Source organism: Natator depressus, chromosome 1 (genome assembly GCF_965152275.1).
Source record: "Natator depressus isolate rNatDep1 chromosome 1, rNatDep2.hap1, whole genome shotgun sequence".
NCBI classification, from domain to species: Eukaryota; Metazoa; Chordata; order Testudines; family Cheloniidae; genus Natator; species Natator depressus.
In genome coordinates, this window is record NC_134234.1 from 247,717,279 (window position 1) to 247,735,768 (window position 18,490).

The following is an 18,490-nucleotide window of genomic DNA, read 5'->3' on the forward strand; positions in this document are numbered from 1 at the left end:
TCACTGAAAATTCACCCCTGTGCCGAGGGCCAGCACAAGGCCGATGCACCTGTGAACACCTGTTGGAGAGCCTAAGTAAGGTGTAAGTGGTGCGTAGCCCTTGGTGCTGGCCCTTGGTACTGGGTGAATTTCACCCCATATGTCCATTCTATGCATCAGCGTAATTTACAGAGAAAAATAATTTATTTACTACTGTCAGCACCACAAGGGCAGATACATTATCAGTGAGAAAGCCAGCTCGACTAGATTTTATTTGATACAGAATCAACACATTTTCTGCTGTCTTTATTGGTGGTGCTTGTGCAGTATAAAGCAGAAGAGCATCTGGCTTTTCAGAGACTGGGCCAGCCCAAGTTTACTGTACTGGCAGTTAGGAAATACTAGTTGTAGATGGAACAAATTAGGAAAAGAAATCAATGACAAAAATAAATGTGGAACATTAAGTGACATTTTATAATCACTGCTTTGATCATTCTTACCAGCCCGCTAATCAGTATTCATATAGTTGTACAAAGTGTGTGTGTGTAATTGCAGGCATGCACACAGAGTATATACATTATACTTAATATACCATGTATTTATACAACAAGGGAAGATTTTAAATCCTCTGTACAGTATGATCAGAGACTACAGCAGAGGTGGGTAAACTACGGCCCGTGGGCCACATCCAGCCTGCGGGACCGTTCTGCCTGGCCTTTAAGCTCCTGGCCAGGGAGGCTAGCCCCCAGCCCCTCCCCTGTTGTCCCCCCTCTCCCGCAGCCTCAGTGTGCCGTTCCACCAGCGCTCTGGCCCGCCGCTCCAGCCGGGCTGCACGGGCAGTGTGGCTGGCTGCCGCAGGGCCGCGAGCTCCTGTTGCTCTAGGCAGCATGGTAAGGGGGCAGGGAGTGGAGGGGGGGGTTGGATAAGGGGCAGGGGGGTTCTGGGGGGCAGTCAGGGGACACGGAGCAGGGGGCGGTTGGATGGGGCAGAGGTTCTGGGGCAGGGCAGTCAGGGGACAGGGAGCAGGGGGTAGTTGGATAGGCATGGGAATTCCGGGGGGGCTGACAGGGGCCTGGGATGTGGATGGGGTCGGGACAGTCAGGGGACAGGGAGCAGGGGGCGTTGGATAGGGGGTGGGGTCCCGGGGGGGTGGTTAGGGGCAGGGGGGTCCCAGGAGGGGACGGTCAGGGGACAAGGAGCAGGGGGGGTTGGATGGGTCGGGAGTTCTGAGGGGGATAGTCAGGGGGCAGGAAGTGGGAGGGGGCAGATGGGGGTGGGGGCCAGGCTGTTTGGGGAGGCACAGCCTTTCCTACCCGGCCCTCCATACAGTTTCACAACCCCGATGTGGCCCTCGGGCCAAAAAGTTTGCCCACCCCTGGACTACAGTGACTTTCCAGGCTCAAATCTGCTCACTGCTGCTAGTGAGAATGAGTGCAATAAATGGAGTTACATTGGTGTATATAAAAGAGTGCAAACTAGAGCAGACTCACTCTTTACAGTTGAATACTGTTGAAAACAGTATGAAATGCTAAACTTTGTTCTAACAGCTCCGAACGTCTTGTATTTATTTCACAGGTAAAGTCTACAAAAATCCAATTTATGAAGACTTTAATTTCACCGAAGCACCAATGTTTACTCAACCTTTAATTAACACATATGCTGTAGCTGGTTACAATGCTACTTTGAACTGCAGTGTTCGAGGAAATCCAAAGGTATGGCATACCACTTAATAACATCAGTGAAGGGAAAGGAGAGTTTAATCAGACACTGATATTTTCTAGTACTGTTCCTGTTCTTATAATTCACACACATGCTCTAAGGAGAATCAGTGGGCTAAAGAATAGAGCAAGAGTCAGGATTCCTAAGTACTCTTCTCCGTTCTGCCATTGATTTGTTGTACCGCAATGGGCAAATCACATCTCCTTCTGTCTCAGTTTACCCCTCTGCAATGTGAGTATTATGAGATTTACTAAATCCACAGATTATCCTAATGAAAATGTGGATTTTTCCAAACTGATCAGGCAAATGTAGGGTTGCTACTTCAGTAACTCACAAGAGCTGCATGGTCAATACATCAATAAGGATTTTGGTTTAAAACAAAATACTCTTTATAATTATAAATATTCATATTTATATTATAGTACCACCCAAAGGCCCAGTCAGGATCTGGGTCACATTGTGCTAGGCACTGTACAAACACATGGTCCTTGCCCAACTGAGTTTATCTCTCTCTTTGACGAATTTTTCCAGAGTAGAAAATTGAACTGACCCAGTAAAATCAGAATTCAGAATTTTTATTTAAAAGCGTTCTCTGATCCACCATTCACTTCCAAGGTTTTTGATTAAGTTCTACGCATTGGTTACTAGTAAAAAAAAACAGCTTTATTGACCAACCTAGAATATTTAGATCTTGAAAATTATTAGTCGTTTAATATTATATGGTACACCCTTTGTAATGTAACTGATCTACATTTTTGCCCACCCAAAAATATTACCTTGATTGAATTCAGCTAAATTATAAGGGCCACAGGGAGCTGTGCTTAAAAAAACAATGGCATGATAAAGCCCTAATTTATTTTTATGGATGGACTACAACTTCCCTTTTGTCAATATTTTTTTCATTGTATATCAGTAATATATCATTCAACTTTAATACAAGGTAACAGAAAGAGATTAACATTTAATTCCCTATATTTGTGTGCACTTTTTACCACAGCCCAAAATAAGCTGGATGAAAAACAAAGTGACTATATTAAATGACCCAAGATACAGAATGTTTGGTAACCAAGGGGTCTGTACCTTGGAGATCCGCAAACCCAGCCCTTATGACGGAGGCACTTACATCTGCAAAGCAGTCAATGAGCTTGGAGAGGCAGCGGTTGAATGCAAACTGGAAGTGAAAGGTAAGGTTTCTAAGATCAGAGCTAATCCACTCTTTCTTTAGATACAGTATATATTAGAGTCAAGAGTGCAGTAAGCAAATGCCAGGGGGTATATCCTACCACCATTTTTATTCAAATATCCATTGACTTCAAGGGTTGTTTCGTGAGTGGACATGACCCTTAGGGACCAGAAGGTGTACTGCTTATGTGACAAACTTTAGCACGACTCTCAGATGTACAGCACATGCCACAAGCATTAGGCAAGGAACAGTTTTGGATGGGAGGAGAATCTGTAAAGGATGCCAAAAGGAGTCAAACTAAACACGGCAATAAAGTTGGTCAGCCTTAAACAAACGAAAATAAAAGGAGGTGGAAGAGGAGCTTGGAGCAGAACTGGGTAGAACTGGGGGGCTGGATCAGAGCTGTTGAAGGTGGGGGAAGGGGCTTGGAGTGGAGCTCAGAGGGTGTGGATCACAGATGGGAGGATGGGGGTTACAGGGGGTTGGAGCAGAGCTGGGGGAGGGCTTGTACAGGCCTGAAATGGGGCTGGAGTGGGATCAGGAAAATAGGAGGCAGGAGAGGAACTAAAAGAGCCTGCGGGGGTGACTGCATAGGGACTGGGGGAGCTGGGGGCTGAACTGAAGGACTCTGGAGGATGGTTGAGGAAGAGCTGGGCTGGGGCCGGATCAGAAATAGAGCAGGGTGCGTGGGCCCGGGGGGGAACTGTGGCAGGTACTCGGGACATGTAGCGGGCCTCGAGGGAGCTGGAGGGAATCTTTCAGGAGCTGGGGGGTGGGATGGCTCGATTGGGGCTGTGGGGGAGCTAGTGGTCTAGAGGGACAGGAGGGCTGGAAAGGAGGTAGGGGATGGGGGCTGGATTGGGTCTGTGGGGGACCTGGAGAAGGGCAGATTTCAAAATCGGAAAAGGGCTCCCTAACCTATTCTTGCCCCAGGGTACTCTGAGGCTTTGTTGCACCACTGATCTAGATAGTTCTTCCACTGTCCAGTGCAGGGTTATTCCCTACAGTATATTTTCCTAGTGTTTTGCCCAATGTACTTTTAAATGCATCACGTAATGGCACGTCCACTAGTTCCCTAAGGAGAATCTTTCACTGGTTTATGGGTCTTATTATTGTATTTGTTTTTAGGAAAAATACATATAGAGAATCATACTGATTTTGCAAACAGATATGAAGGGGAAAAAGTTGGTCAGATTTCTGCAACCTTGAGAATATCTCTTTAAATCCATTAAATGAATATATTTTATGAATTCAAGATGTTTTAGTATTGACTGCAGGTATTGTGAATGGTCCTAAGGCCCAGTCCAACACTGAAGTCAATGGGATTTGAATCAGACATGCAGTAAATGGTCTAAAAAGCATATTTTCATAGGATTACCAGTTCATAAAAGACTTACTCTGTAGCCATTATTTTGTATGCAGTGAAAGCCAATATATTTAACTTTTCTATATTGTTTGCTTTCTGTTTCTTTTGGATTATGATTAGCATTGTCTCTCATTTCTGATATATCTTGTCACACAGCTCAAATATGGTAGCAAGGAAGTAATGACATAACTGGTCTGTTCATAAAGTGGTGTGTTCATCTAATGAGAGTGGTAGTAAAGCCACATTTCTTGACTGTCCTGATACCTTTTTACTATATTCTGGCAGGTGAAAGTGATGTCCTCCATTCTAGATGTATACAGTCTGTTTCTTAATACCAAGCAAGGCTCCCTGTTTCACAGCACAGCAGAAGATTATACGGCCTAACAAAGACAGCCATTGATCACTAAAATCTAGAGGCCAAGTTAGACTAATCTTTCATTATAACTCATAAGCCCCCAAGCCCTAAATACCTTACCAGTAGTTACCTTCAACTTTTGAATCTTTAATATTCTGCTCACAATAAAGTGGTCAAAATAACACAATTCTATGATCACAGTAAGATCTCTCTGTCTCTCTGTGTGTCCAATGACTTAACAGGGTGCTTTTCCCCTACAGAATAGCTTTTAATTAAATTAAAATAGATCATATCAAACATGTTCAAACAGAAGAAACAATGTTGGTTAATATTTGTCAAATTTAGGAGTCTTAAGCATCCATAGATGTTACTGTTGCCAAAGACTGTGTAGCATTCTTCAGTAAACCCAACAACAGTGTTGATAATAACTGTACAAGGGAAAAGATCCAGTATGGTGCTTTTGTTGAGTGTGAAACCCTATACTCTGGAATTCTTTGCTACTAGACATCAGGATGAATTATAGTCTTGCCACTTTTAGTATATGATGCAAGACCCACCTCTTTATTTAGGCTTTCCCTGGTATCTAAGCCACAGGTTACTTTGCAACATTGACCTGAAAATCATTGACGAAGAATTGGTCCTGCCCTGAACAGTGGTTTATTGAGGAATGAATGAGAGATTTTGCCATTCTGATCAATATTGATGTGAATCTCGTTTCTTTACATTTGGCATTTACAAATTGATGTTTGAAGTGTAAAAAGGCTTAGATCATTTTTCAGTGGGTCTGTTATGCTCAGTAATGTAGTTAGGTAGAACTTTAATGTCTATGATGCAAAAAGTAATTACCAGCTACATTTGAGATGACCTCTTTGAGCCTTTCCCTGATGGGAATTTGATCTGACACCACCCACCTCTTACTACTTTTTAAAAAAATGAATTTATAAGACTCTAGTCCGGTGCGCTGGATATTGCACAAAAAATTGCAAACAATCCAAAATACTGCCACTGATGGCCATGCCTACCCCCATCCATGCCTGACTAATTCAACACCTCTCTTGTTGATTGACTGGTTTTTAAATGGTTTTAAATGGTTACGGTTTTTAAATCCAAACTCATATTAACCGTTGGGCAGTCCAGCGCACCCCCGCTCCCCAACTCATGAGGCATGCAAATCCTTTTCCCCTTCCTAATCCCCAATTAGGGACCACGAATCATCTCTCTTGTTTATATTCCTTCCTTTCAAGTAGCATATTTCGCCATTAATTTCATCACCTTTCAAAAGAAGCATGTTGTTAGACTCAAATACAGTACATCTGTTGTGAGGTTTCAGTCTGCTGCTATTAAAGTCAGGGAGAGTTTAACCACGGCATTCAACAGGAGTAGGATCAAGCCCATAATCAGCAATTGTACTGAACATAAGAACGGCCAGACTGGATCAGACCAGTGGCCCATCTAGTCCAGTATCCTCTCTTCCAACCATGGCCAGGGCTGGATACTTCAGAGGGAATGAACAGGACAGTGCAATATTTTCAGTGATCGATCCATCTCTTGTTGTCCAGTCCCAGCTTCTGGCATCTGTGCATTAATAAACAGTCCGGGTTTGCTATGTGAAAGAGAGACAAACGCAGTGGGTATCACACATAGCCAGATTGTAAAAACGTAACTTTACCAGTGTTCCCCCATCCATCCGCTTATATGCTGGTTGTGCGCTCTGTTGACCTTCCCAGCCCATCTGCTACCTCAGCAAGAGCAATCAGATGCTTCAGCAGCACAACCACACAAAGAAAAGTGATCTCTGGAGGAAAGGCATTCTGAGTCAATGGAAACAGATCTTTGGGTGTATATTTTTTTAAAATGTAACTTCTGCTTTACTCCAGGAAGTAAAACATTAGGGCCTGAGTCTACAGTCATTTTTCAGGCAAAACATTATTGATTTCAAAGTGAATTTTTCCTGGGCAAGGACTGCAGGGTCAAAGTTATAATTTAAGGGATGTTACATGATTGGTGAGTTTAACAGTTACAGTAGTGTCACTACTTTTTTTTCTGGATAGCACATCATGTTAGACAGATATACACTATACAAGAATATATGTTGCACTAACTCTGTTTTCTAAATAGTCTAGAATTTCTTTCATCTGTTTCTGAGCTGTTAGTAATCTCTGTTTTAACACGTAGACCTATTCCTAGGAATGTCACAAAAATATCATGGATACAGTGTACTACTCATATTTTATATGGTATCTAAATAAATGAAAAGTTATGGTAATAGCACGGTATACCAGTAGTGCATTACAATTTTATTCTTTTATCACTTTGCATCTATCATCTTAGGCTTCAAATCTAGGCTATCAGGAGTTACAAATTTTACCTCATTTCTTTAAACATTTTATTGACTATAATAGACAAATAGAATAACAAGTATTTCATTTTACCATCAGTGAAATGTTTTCTGTTCATAAATGTTATTTATTTCTGATAAACCACAGCATTTGCTTAATCTTTTTCAGGTCTATTAGATGTACTTAAAATGGCAAACAGTTGAGCTATTTACTACAATAGCATGACAAGTTTATTTGTCTACAAGGGTGCTGAAAAAGTTCATGCTGCACTTTGTAAAAGATCTTAGTTAAGAAAAAAAGTTCTATCTGAACTATGTTTTGGAAGATGACAAACTATATAAACACAGAATTCCATTAAAACTATTATCGTATTTTTCACACATCCTCTCCCCCAAAGAAAATTTTTAAAATATTTTTTACAGTTCCTTGGGCTAGATTCCTAATCGTGGCTGGTTTGTCATAAGAATTCGTAGTCATTGTCTTGTTTTGTTTTCAGTAGATAGAACCTGTTCCAAAACCCACTGAAATCAATAGAAAGACTCCCTTTGACTTCAGTTGACTTTGGATCAGGCCCTAAGAGAATTCATCATGAATAGGGCCCTACCAAATTCAGGGTCCATTTTGTTCAATTTCACAGTCATAGGCTTTTTAAAAATGTAAATTTCATTATTTCAGCTATTTAGATCTGAAATTTCACGGTGTTGTAATTTTAGGGGTCCTGCCCCATAAAGGAGTTGTGAGGGGGGTTGGTAACTAGTGGGAGGGACGAAAAGGAGGCACCAGCTAAAGGGAGGCACGTGACACCACCCCCAACGTGACCCCCTCACATGACTCCTCCCTGCCCTGCTCCCCACATGACCCCCACCATGTGACTCGTCCCCGCCTCCAGCCTAGGGACCCTGCTCTCTCCCCGTCTCCTCCCCATCCCACGTTATCTGGCCGGGGGGGAGGCCTCTCCTCCAGTCCCCCTGGCATGTGTGGAGCCACTAATGCACTGTCCCAGGCAGCCTCTGGCCACGCTGCCTGCTGGAGGCTGCTTGAGAGAGTGCAACTGCTGCGAGCTGCACCAGGCAGCGTGGCCAGAAGAGGAGGCCGGAAGAGGAGAGGCTCTGGCCCTGCCTTTTCCCTTCTGGCTCTGGCCCTGCCCCTTCATCTCCCCACCTGCTGGTCTTGCCCCCCTCAGTGGTTTGGGGCGGGTCATGTGACCCTTCACCCCCTCCCCCACAGGTCACCTGCTGGCAACAGCCTGCCTTCAGAGCTGAGCAGCTGGAGAGTGGGGGCTGCTGGCCGGGAGCCCAGCTCTGAAGGCAGAGAGAGCCACCGCCAGCAGCAGCACAGAAGTAAGGATAGCCTGGTGTGGTATTGCCACCCTTACTTTTGTGCTCCTGCCTGCAGAGCTGGGCCCAGTCAGCAGCTGCCCAGCTCTGAAGGCAGCAGCGCAGCAGTAAGGGTGGCAATACTGCGACCCCCCCCAAAATAACCTTGTGACCCCCCCTGCAACTCCCTTTTGGGTCAGGACTCCCAATTTGACAAGTGCTGGTCTCCCCTGTGAAATCTATATAGTATAATGTAAAAGCACACAAAAGGCCAGATTTCACAGGGGGAGACCAGATTTCATGATCCGCGATACGTTTTTATAATCATAATCCTGTTGTCATGAAATAATTGACTACTTTGGAGAGAGTGATCAGCCTTAAGAGTGAAGTCAAGGTTGTTTGTCACTTCAATAACACGATGATAGTAATGGATTCTGAGAAAAGTTGCAATTGGTATTAATCATATTAAAAAAAATAAGTTGTTAAATAAATTAATTGGGAACAATTTCAAACAAGAATAAATACCAGTACGAATATTCCAATTCTGCAGTGTTGTATCATGGAATAATTACCCCAGGAGAACCACTCTTCTTGGCGGGGAAGAAACAGGTTTATAAAAAGCATATTCCACTGGACATTACCTTCCATTCCATTCCTCTCTTTTTACATCAAAATGTATTTGCATGTAAAGTGTGTATTCCTTAGTTGCTTTTAGATTGTACTAGCTAGTGTCTCATGACATACATTGGCTATGTCACATGAGCAAAGAAGGCCAAATTAATCAAGAATGTGGAGCTAACATCAGAGTTATGCAAAGTCGAGGCAAGAATTAAAACTTTCTCATTAGACATAAAACCATGCATATATGTGTAAAATAAATAAATAAATAAAACCTTAAATGTATGCAACTCCCTTTGTCAAGGTGACCCAATTCCTCTCAAGAGGTGATCTGCATCTCAGAGGATTAGGTTTAGGTTAGTTTGATATAACCTGTAGACTTATTGAAAGAACAGAGGTATCACCGTGTTATCCATTTTATTTTAAAATGTATTCCTTATTGTAAACTAGATTTCTATTCTGAATTGGTACTTAGAACTTCAATACAGGCTGACACTTGGCCTGCAAAGTCTAAGGGGGAAACAGTAACTCTGTTGAAGTCAATGGGACCTTTCCATTGATGTCAGTGGGTATGTCTACGTGCAATTAAACACCTACAGCTGGCCCCTGCAGTTGACTCGGGCTTGCGGGGCTTGGGCTAAGGGACTGTTTAATTGCCATGTAGACTCCCAGGCTCGAACTGCAGTTCGAGCTCTGGGACCCTTCTACCTCACAGGATCCTACAGCCCAGACTCCAGTCCAAGTCCGAATGTCTACACCGCAATTGAACAGTCCTGCAAGCCTAAGTCAGCTGGCACAGGCCAGCTGCAGTTGTTTAATTTCAGTGTAGACATACCCATGCAGTGGGGCCAGGATTTCACCCTTAGAACCAAATAAATTATCTATGAGCATAACCCTGTTGACTTTAAATTCAGCTTCAGCTGAGTTACACCAGCAGAGAATTTACTCCTTTAAATAGAAATGACGTTTTTAACATTTTCAAAAATATAAACGTGGCCATTTTTAAATTGCAGAAATGCCCAAACACTGATATTTCCAGTACTGGAGGCTTTCAGATGCACAATTTAAAAACTTACTCTTGTGACGCAATTAAGCTAGAATGTACTGCAACCGTTTTAGATATTTTTGAATATTTCTTTTTTTAAATGGCTGCTACAGTTTAGTGCCCAGACATAGCACTACATACGTAAAATACTTTATTAAAACTAATGGTTCCTATAGAGTAAATGGCATGCCTTAACTAATGTAAATATGTATTGGTGTAAAGGTACATAATAAGGCACTGGTGTGTAACTAGTCTATACTTGATAATTTTGCCTTTTAGAGTTTCAACATATGTATATATATAATGCTATGTGTGTGGGTTTTTTCCTGTGTTGAAAAACACAAATATATATATATATATATGTTTTAGCTTCTTCTGAAGCTAAGTTTGGAAACTTTTATTCTAAAAGTTCAATTGCACAATTTGACTGGCTCCACTATGTACCCTAGACTAATTACAGAAGCCAGTCATATTTGTTTGTGCATATTAATATCACACATTAATTATGATTTTGAAGTGGTACTGGATCCCTGCCATTTACTTTCCATGTGCTTCTATTTCTTACATATTTTACATGACTAAGGATTAAAACATCATCTTGTCATCATTATGAACATAATTTCACCCAACAAGGTCTCTACTTTGGTGTTAGCAATTAAGTGCTTACTTCTCTTTCTCTCTCTCCCTTAGTTGCACAGTAAGGATTTTTGAATGTATATTGCCATCTAAGGTAAGCTTTCATATGATTCTTGCATATGAAGCTTATGTCTGTTTTCACGTCATACAAAGCCTGCCAAGTATGGCATGATTTTCATTATGTCATTTAATGAAAATGTTTTAAAATCAATAATTTAATCATTTGAATTTATATTACACTATCCTTAAACTAACAATTAACTCTTAATCTTTCCAATAATTGCTTGTTATAGTAACTCCCTTTAGTGGTACATCCACTTATTTTCTGCTAGTGAAAATGCTTCAACTGAATTTAACAGAGCATGAGTTAGGTTAATTACTTACCATAGAGAAAATACAAGTAACATAAGAGCATTTTTCATCTCCAGTCAATTATTTGCATCTAAGGATAGACTTCTAAATAAATGAGACCATTTTTACATCACTTAATTTTATTTAAAAATGAATGATTCTTATGAAAATTTGCATTACACAAGTTTTAAAGAATGCTATAAAGCATGCCATTTTTTGTCTGTAATAAACATTTACCTAAGACTGGGAAAGCACAACTCCGAAAGAGTGATAAGGTTAAATGATGTAGCTCACTTACTTAGAGTTACAATTAAATAATGTCTCTTTAGTAGGAGAATGTTGTTCATGGATATATTGGCTTGTTCTAAATTGTGTAAGTAGAATAAAATTATATCCATATTGGATCAGTCCGTTTAATCTAGCTGAAATATACAGTTTGCTCGGGTAAAGAAAATGATGTGTTCATCTTGAAAATGTACTTTTGCTTTAAAACTTTTGGTGTACTACAGAAATGCCTCAGAAGGTAAGTGTTATTAGGGGTTGGTTGTGTTTGCACCTTGCAGAAGTGAACATCCATGCAGACTTATAAAAGGTACAGTAGTAATGCAGTTTCCTTATCACACATACCAACCTTCCCTATCGAGGAGGGGTGATCTTTAATATTTTTAGCAAAATATTTGCCATTTTCCCACTGTCCCTCTCTGCCGGTTCATGGGGTACCCAAGACTGAGATACACCTTTTTACCCCCTGCCTCTAATGAGAGGTAGCCTTGTCTCTGGTGGTTCAGTGTTAGCTCTCTAACATCACCAGCCTGTTAGCCACTCAGGCATTCTCCTCTGGGCTAATCCAGTGCTGTCATCATTAGGTGCACCCTCGTCCCCAAGTCCCTTTGAATCATTCTCCTGTGATATCCAGCTCCTGACACTGGCTACTCACAGAAATCCCAGGTCCTTTGCTCTTAGAGGAGCAGCGTACCCCAGTTGGCTAGTTTTACCTTAAACCACTGCTCCTGTAAAATCACGCAGTATATGTGAGCACTTACAATAAAACAAGATTTGGTTTATTTAAAAAAGGAGAGTTAACTAAAAACAAGAGAGAGTGGTGGTACAATACAAAACAAAATCATAAAATGCAAAGCTGGGTCTAAAACAGACCTGGTATTGTCCTGCACACAGTGAAAAAAGTAAAATTTTCTCATGTTTCTAAATATATTAAAATCTATTTTAAAGGTCTCAGGCCGACCTGTGCCCTCCATCACACCAGACTAAATTCAGACTAAATTCTGAATAACTCCATTGTCTTCATGATAGCCCCAGGTTTACATTGTGCCAGTGTAACTAAAAACAGGTTTGGCCCTATCTCTTTACCCATATGGTGCCGGATCCAAAGCAATATGCTTTCCAAACCCTGGAAGCCCTGAGAGGCTGTGGCTGTTGACTGTGCTGTAGGATGCTTATTTAGTAGACACCAGGGCCTGTCAAAGTTCCAAAGCAAGCCCAACTCCCCAGAGACAAGAAACAGAGCTTTCCAGAGGATTGGAAGGGACAAAGCAACACACAGCATGGTGAGACCCCCCAGCTCTTATTGGGACCTGTCATCTTTGTCCAGCTTGTCCTTGTCCGTCCCTCCACGAATGCAAGTCAATGCCACACCATTCTATTTTGTTGCAAGCACGTTCTTTCCATTTCTGGCCAAAGAGTTTTGTCATGGGATCGGCCCAGCACGTTTTCGGTCTGCCAGCGGTCGCTTGTGGTCTCTGGTGATCCAGTCACTGATGAGGATTGTCCACCTATTGTCTTGCCTGCAGACTACATGATCCGCCCATCTTTGCTTTGCATCATACATCGCTTGCACTACATCAGTCACCTCTGTACGCCTTCTGATCTCCTCATTTGGTATGTGATCACGGAGTGATATCTCACACATTCGCCTTTCCATTGCTCTCTGGGTGACAGCGAATTTTTCTTCCTCTGCTTTCATCGTTGACCAGCTTTCCACTCCGTATATCATTGCTGGCAGAACAGTGGAGTTAAACAGTTCTTTCCTTTTCTTCATGGGCAGTTCATCATCCATTAGACATGTCTTTATTTTGTTGAAACTTGCCCACCCTGCCTTTTGCCTCCTACTGCATTCCCCTTCGAATGAGTTGTCTCTGCTCAGCTGCTGACCCAGGTAAATATATTTGTCAACCTCCTCGATTTCTTTCCCATTTACAGTGACGATTCCTTCTGCACAATGCTCGTTCTATATCCACTTCATCTTCGACATGTTCACTTCCAATGCCATATCATGCGAAAGTGTTTGCAGTTTCTGCAATTTGTTCTCCAGTTTTGCCATGTCCTTTGCCAGTATTACACAGTCATCAGCGAAGAGAAGATGCGTTAACTGTTCTCCATCAATTCTGATTCCTTCTTCCCAGTTCAATTTCTTGAACAGCAACTCCAGTACTGCTGCAAACAGCTTCAGTGAGATTGTGTCACCTTGTCTGAATCCTCTGCATATAGTAATAATGCAGGGGACATTGAATAATGTTATCTCTGTTGAGCAATTGCGGTTAATTTCTTCCAGCAGGTCGATGTACCTCCGGTCAATTCCAAGTGTGTCGAGTACAGCGTTGACCTCTGCCGAGTCAAATGCCTTTTTGTCGTCAACAAATGCAAGACACAATGGTACTTTGTATTCCTTGCATTTTTCGATGAGCTGCCGAACTGATTGAATGTGATCAATTGTCAAATACCCTAAGCAGAAACCAGCTTGTTCTTTGCTTTTGTGCATTTCAAGATCCTTCTTAATCTGATTGAGTATGACGCGGATGAAGACTTTATACACTTGTGAGAGGAGTGTGATCGGACAGTAGTTGCTCAGTTCTTCTCGATCACGTTTCTTCATCAATAGTATTGTTTTTGATTTTTTCCATGCATCTGGAACATGCTTGCTATTGATGTAGATGGTGAACTGCTGCGCTAACACTTTGAAGAGGGTATCTTCCCCTACTTTGAGATATTCCCGGCCAAATATCATCCACTCCTGGACTTCTCCCTTTCTTTATGTTACAAACTGCGTATTCAATTTCTTCCCACATAATGTCAGGAACAACTTCTGCAAGAAAGCTAAATGTATCACCTTAAAAAAACAACCCACAACTACTGAGATATGTCTTGACAATTCTGTTTTTCCTCAGAATCAAGGAAGTGAGGAAATGGGGGAAGCACATCCTCAGGCTTCACAACTCTCAAAGACGAGCTCTGACAGCAGTATTTGACAGTATTCATTGTGTGGCGTGCCTATTGCCAGTTTGGAAGGAGCATATGCAGTGTACCCATGGCTCCCCTCCAAATGTTGGCCCTGCAGTCTTTTCACGCACATTAACTCCCCTCCACACAATGCAGAAGAGGAGCATCTGGCCGTAGTGATTTCCTTAAGGTCACGGTATCAGAAAAAGACGTCACTTTCAGGAGTTGCTGGCCCCCACTCCTGTGCTCAAACTATAATAAGGGCCAGTGCCATTTGAAGGTGCTGAAACGAAAATGAAAGCTCACTGCTGAATCTTAGGAGAGGAGATTTTTTTACTATCGAAACAGGAATAATACTCATGCCAATTCTACTTCATTTATTTGAGAATTTATGGTCAAATTTTCAAAGAACTTTATGAAAATCAGGCTACTTATCAAGCCTAAATATGGGCTTCAGAGCCTAAATTCAGACATCTATTTTTGAGACTCCTGGTCTTTTTGTGCAATTCTTTCATACACATAAATAAGTTACACATACTTCAGTCAAATTCCAAGAGGTATAGTAAATATTTTGCTAAATGTTTATTATAAAATCCAGCACTAATAATGTGAATCTGCACCTCTTGTCTTTTTTCTGCCTGTCAAGTGTTCTCTGCACTGGACTTTCTTAGTCAAATTCTACCCTAAGATACACTTCATGCAACTCCATTGAAATGAACAGGGTTGTTTGGGATGAAGCTATGCATTGTATATCGGTGGGGTTGCACTGGGTGCAACTGATGACCGACTCTGGCCCATTACAGGTGAAATACACCCCTTTGCAAGGGGCCAGCACAAGTTCTATGCACCACTTAAAATCCCAGCATAGGACTTAAATTATGAGTAACCTTTGTGCTGGCCCGTTGCACAGGGGTAAATTTCACTGTGTGTCAAGAGAAAATATAGCATAGGGACTGACTAGATCTCTGTCACTTAACTGGGTCAATATTTTTCACAGAGAGCCAGAAAAATATTTTTAAAAATCTGTTTCTCGGTAATTTTAACCATTCGATTGTCTTGTTTCTTGTCCATAGGTGGACTTTCATTCTTCAGACTCTTAATGCAAGGGGTGCCTCCACATATCATTCATTCATATATGCAAGAAATGCAAGCAGGCAACCCTGAGGGAAAGTGAGAGCTCACCCACAGTGCTTTCCCGCCACTGCACTGGAAACTGGTAGCCAGCGTTTTAATTCTTGCAATAGCATCACAAAAGTGTGCCTCCCTGCTTTTTTCCTCCCATCCTGCTGCTGAAAATAAAAGTTACGCATGGATTGTTTTGGGGTTGAAATTTAAGCCAAGATACATTTTGTAGCGTTCAGCATTGTTTTCTGTTTGATAATGTGTTTTGTTTGTTTTTTAATGAGAAAGAAGAAGCAGCTGTGTAATAAGCATGAGAAGAAAATCTTCTTCTTTGTACTTTGTAGGGTTAGGCATATTTTTGTCAGAGTGAAAGTAGACTGATCAACCAGTTGCAATCCAATAGGGCCTTGACATACATACCTCTTTTGATAATGGATCTTATTAATCTAACAGCAGTTCAAAAGAATACGGTTTTGCTATAAACTGACTATTTAATACACGTGCATTTAGTGGTCATTTCAGTTGAATATTTCTTCATCTAGAAGATTTATATTTCTTATGACTCACCCACAAATCAAGTTTCTTTCAACTGAAATTAAAGTGTTTTATTTAATGTACAATAAACATGAAGTCTTTAAGACCTACCAAAATACTGTTTGATTGTTATTTTACATTATCTCACCATGTGATTATTTAAGAACATAAGAACGGCCATACTGGGTCAGACCAAAGGTCCACCTCGCCCAGTATCCTGTCCTCTGACAGTGGCCAATGCCAGGTGCCCCAGAGGGAATGAACAGAACAGGTAATCATCAAGTCACCCATTCCCAGCTTCTGGAAAACAGAGGCTAGGGACACCATCCCTGCCCATCCTGGCCAACAGCCATTGATGGATCTATCCTCCATGAACTTATCTAGTTCATTTTTGAACCCTGTTATAGTCTTGGCCTTCACAGCATCCTCTGGCAAAGAATTCCACAGGTTGACTGTGTGCTCTGTGAAAAAATACTTCCTTTTGTTTGTTTTAAACCTGCCGCCTATTAATTTCATTTGGTAACCCCTAGTTCTTATAAAGAAAAGGAGGACTTGTGGCACCTTAGAGACTAACAAATTTATTTGAGCATAAGCTTTCGTGAGTTACAGCTCACTTCATCGGATGCATTCGATGAAGTGAGCTGTAGCTCACGAAAGCTTATGCTCAAATAAATTTGTTAGTCTCTAAGGTGCCACAAGTCCTCCATTTCTTTTTGCGAATACAGACTAACACGGCTGCTACTCTGAAACCTAGTTCTTATGTTATGAGAAGGAGTAAATAACACTTCCTTATTTACTTTCTCCACACCAGTCATGATTTTATACACCTCTATCATATCCCCGCTTAGTCATCTCTTTTCCAAGTTGAAAAGTCCCACTCTTATTAATCTCTCCTCATATGGAAGCTGTTCCATACCCCTAATCATTTTTGTTGCCCTTTTCTGAACCTTTTCCAATTCCAATATATCTTTTTTGAGATGGGGCGACCACATCTGCACACAGTATTCAAGATGTGGGCATACCTTGGATTTATATAGAGGCAATATGATATTATCTATCCCTTTCTTAATAATTCCCAACATTCTGTTAGCTTTTTTGACTCCCGCTGTACATTGAGTGGATGTTTTCAGAGAACTATCCACAATGACTCCAAGATCTCTTTCTTGCATGGTAACAGCTAATTTAGACCCATCATTTTATATGTATATTGGGATTATGTTTTCCAATGTGCATTACTTTAAATTTAATGCAAAATGCAAATGCAATTTGCCATTTTGTTGCTCAGTCACCCAGTTTTGTGAGATCCTTTTGTAGCTCTTTGCAGTCTGCTTGGGACTTAACTATCTTGCGTAGTTTTGTATCATCTGCAAATTTTGCCACCTCGCTATTTACCCCTTTTTCCAGATCATTTATGAATATGTTGAATAGGACTGGTCCCAGTACAGACCCCTGGGGGACACCACTACTTACCTTTCTCCATTCTGAAAACTGAGCATTTATTCCTAGTTTTTGTTTCTTATCTTTTAACCAGTTACCAAACCATGAGAGGACCTTCCCTCTTACCCCATGACTGCTTATTTTGCTTCAGAGCCTTTGGTGAGGGACCTTGTCAAAGGCTTTCTGGAAATCTAAGTACACTATATCCACTGGATTCCCCCTTGTCCACATGCTTGTTTACCCCCTCAAAGAATTCTAATAGATTGGTGAGGCATGATTTCCATTTACAAAAAACATGTTGACTCTTCCCCAACAAATTATGTTCATCTATGTGTCTGACAATTTTGTTCTTTACTATAGTTTCAACCAGTTTGCCCGGTACTGAAGTCAGGTTTACCGGCCTGTAATTGTCGGGGTCACCTCTGGAGCCCTTTTTAAAAATTGGCATCACATTATCTATCCTCCAGTCATTTGGTACAGAAGCTGATTTAAATGATAGGTCACAAACTACAGTTAGTAGTTCTGCAATTTCACATTTGAGTTCCTTCAGAATTCTTGAGTGAATACCATATGGTCCTGGTGACTTATTACTGTTTAATTTATCCATTTGTTCCAAAACCTCCTCTAATGACACCTCAATCTGGGACAGTTCCTCAGATTTGTCACCTAAAACGAATGGCTTAGGTTTGGGAATCTCCCTCACATCCTCAGCCGTGAAGCCTAATGCAAAGAATTAATTTAGTTTCTCTTCAATGGCCTTATCGTCCTTGAGTGCGTCCTTTAGCAGCTTGATCATCCAATGGCCCCACTGGTTGTTTAGCAGGTTTCCTGCTTCTGATGTACTTAAAAAAATGTTTGCTATTACTTTTTGAGTCTTTGGCTAGGCTGTTCTTCAAATTCTTTTTTGGCCTTCCTAATTATATTTTTACACTTCATTTGCCAGGGTTTATGCTTCTTTCTATTTTCCTCACTAAGATTTACCTTCCACTTTTTAAAGGATGCCTTTTTGCCTCTCACTCCTTCTTTTGCTTTCTTTTAGCATTTAATTTCCACATTGCAGACATGCCAGTGGTAACCAGGATGCCATTGTGCTAGGTGTTGCACAAGTACATATGAAAACATGATCTTTGACCCAAAGAGCTTACAGTCTAGGACAAGGGGCATACAAAAGTGGGGGAACATGTATACTATTTTATATTTGCAGTGTTTTTAATATAATAGGAATAGTGACAACTCTCCTTATCTTTTCACCAACC

General features: G+C 41.3%; 1 protein-coding gene across 1 annotated transcript in view; it reads left to right on the plus strand.

Moving 5' to 3' along the window:
- The window catches only part of MYBPC1 (myosin binding protein C1), a 69,553-nt gene extending 53,863 nt beyond the window's left edge, over positions 1 to 15,690 (plus strand). Inside the window, exons 25-27 of the mRNA XM_074940488.1 lie at positions 1,555 to 1,691; positions 2,696 to 2,882; positions 15,215 to 15,690. Of these exons, the coding sequence (XP_074796589.1) occupies positions 1,555 to 1,691; positions 2,696 to 2,882; positions 15,215 to 15,315 (425 nt within the window). The 3' untranslated portion in view covers positions 15,316 to 15,690. The remainder of the gene's footprint in view (positions 1 to 1,554; positions 1,692 to 2,695; positions 2,883 to 15,214) is intronic.
- The last annotated feature ends 2,800 nt before the right edge of the window (positions 15,691 to 18,490 follow it).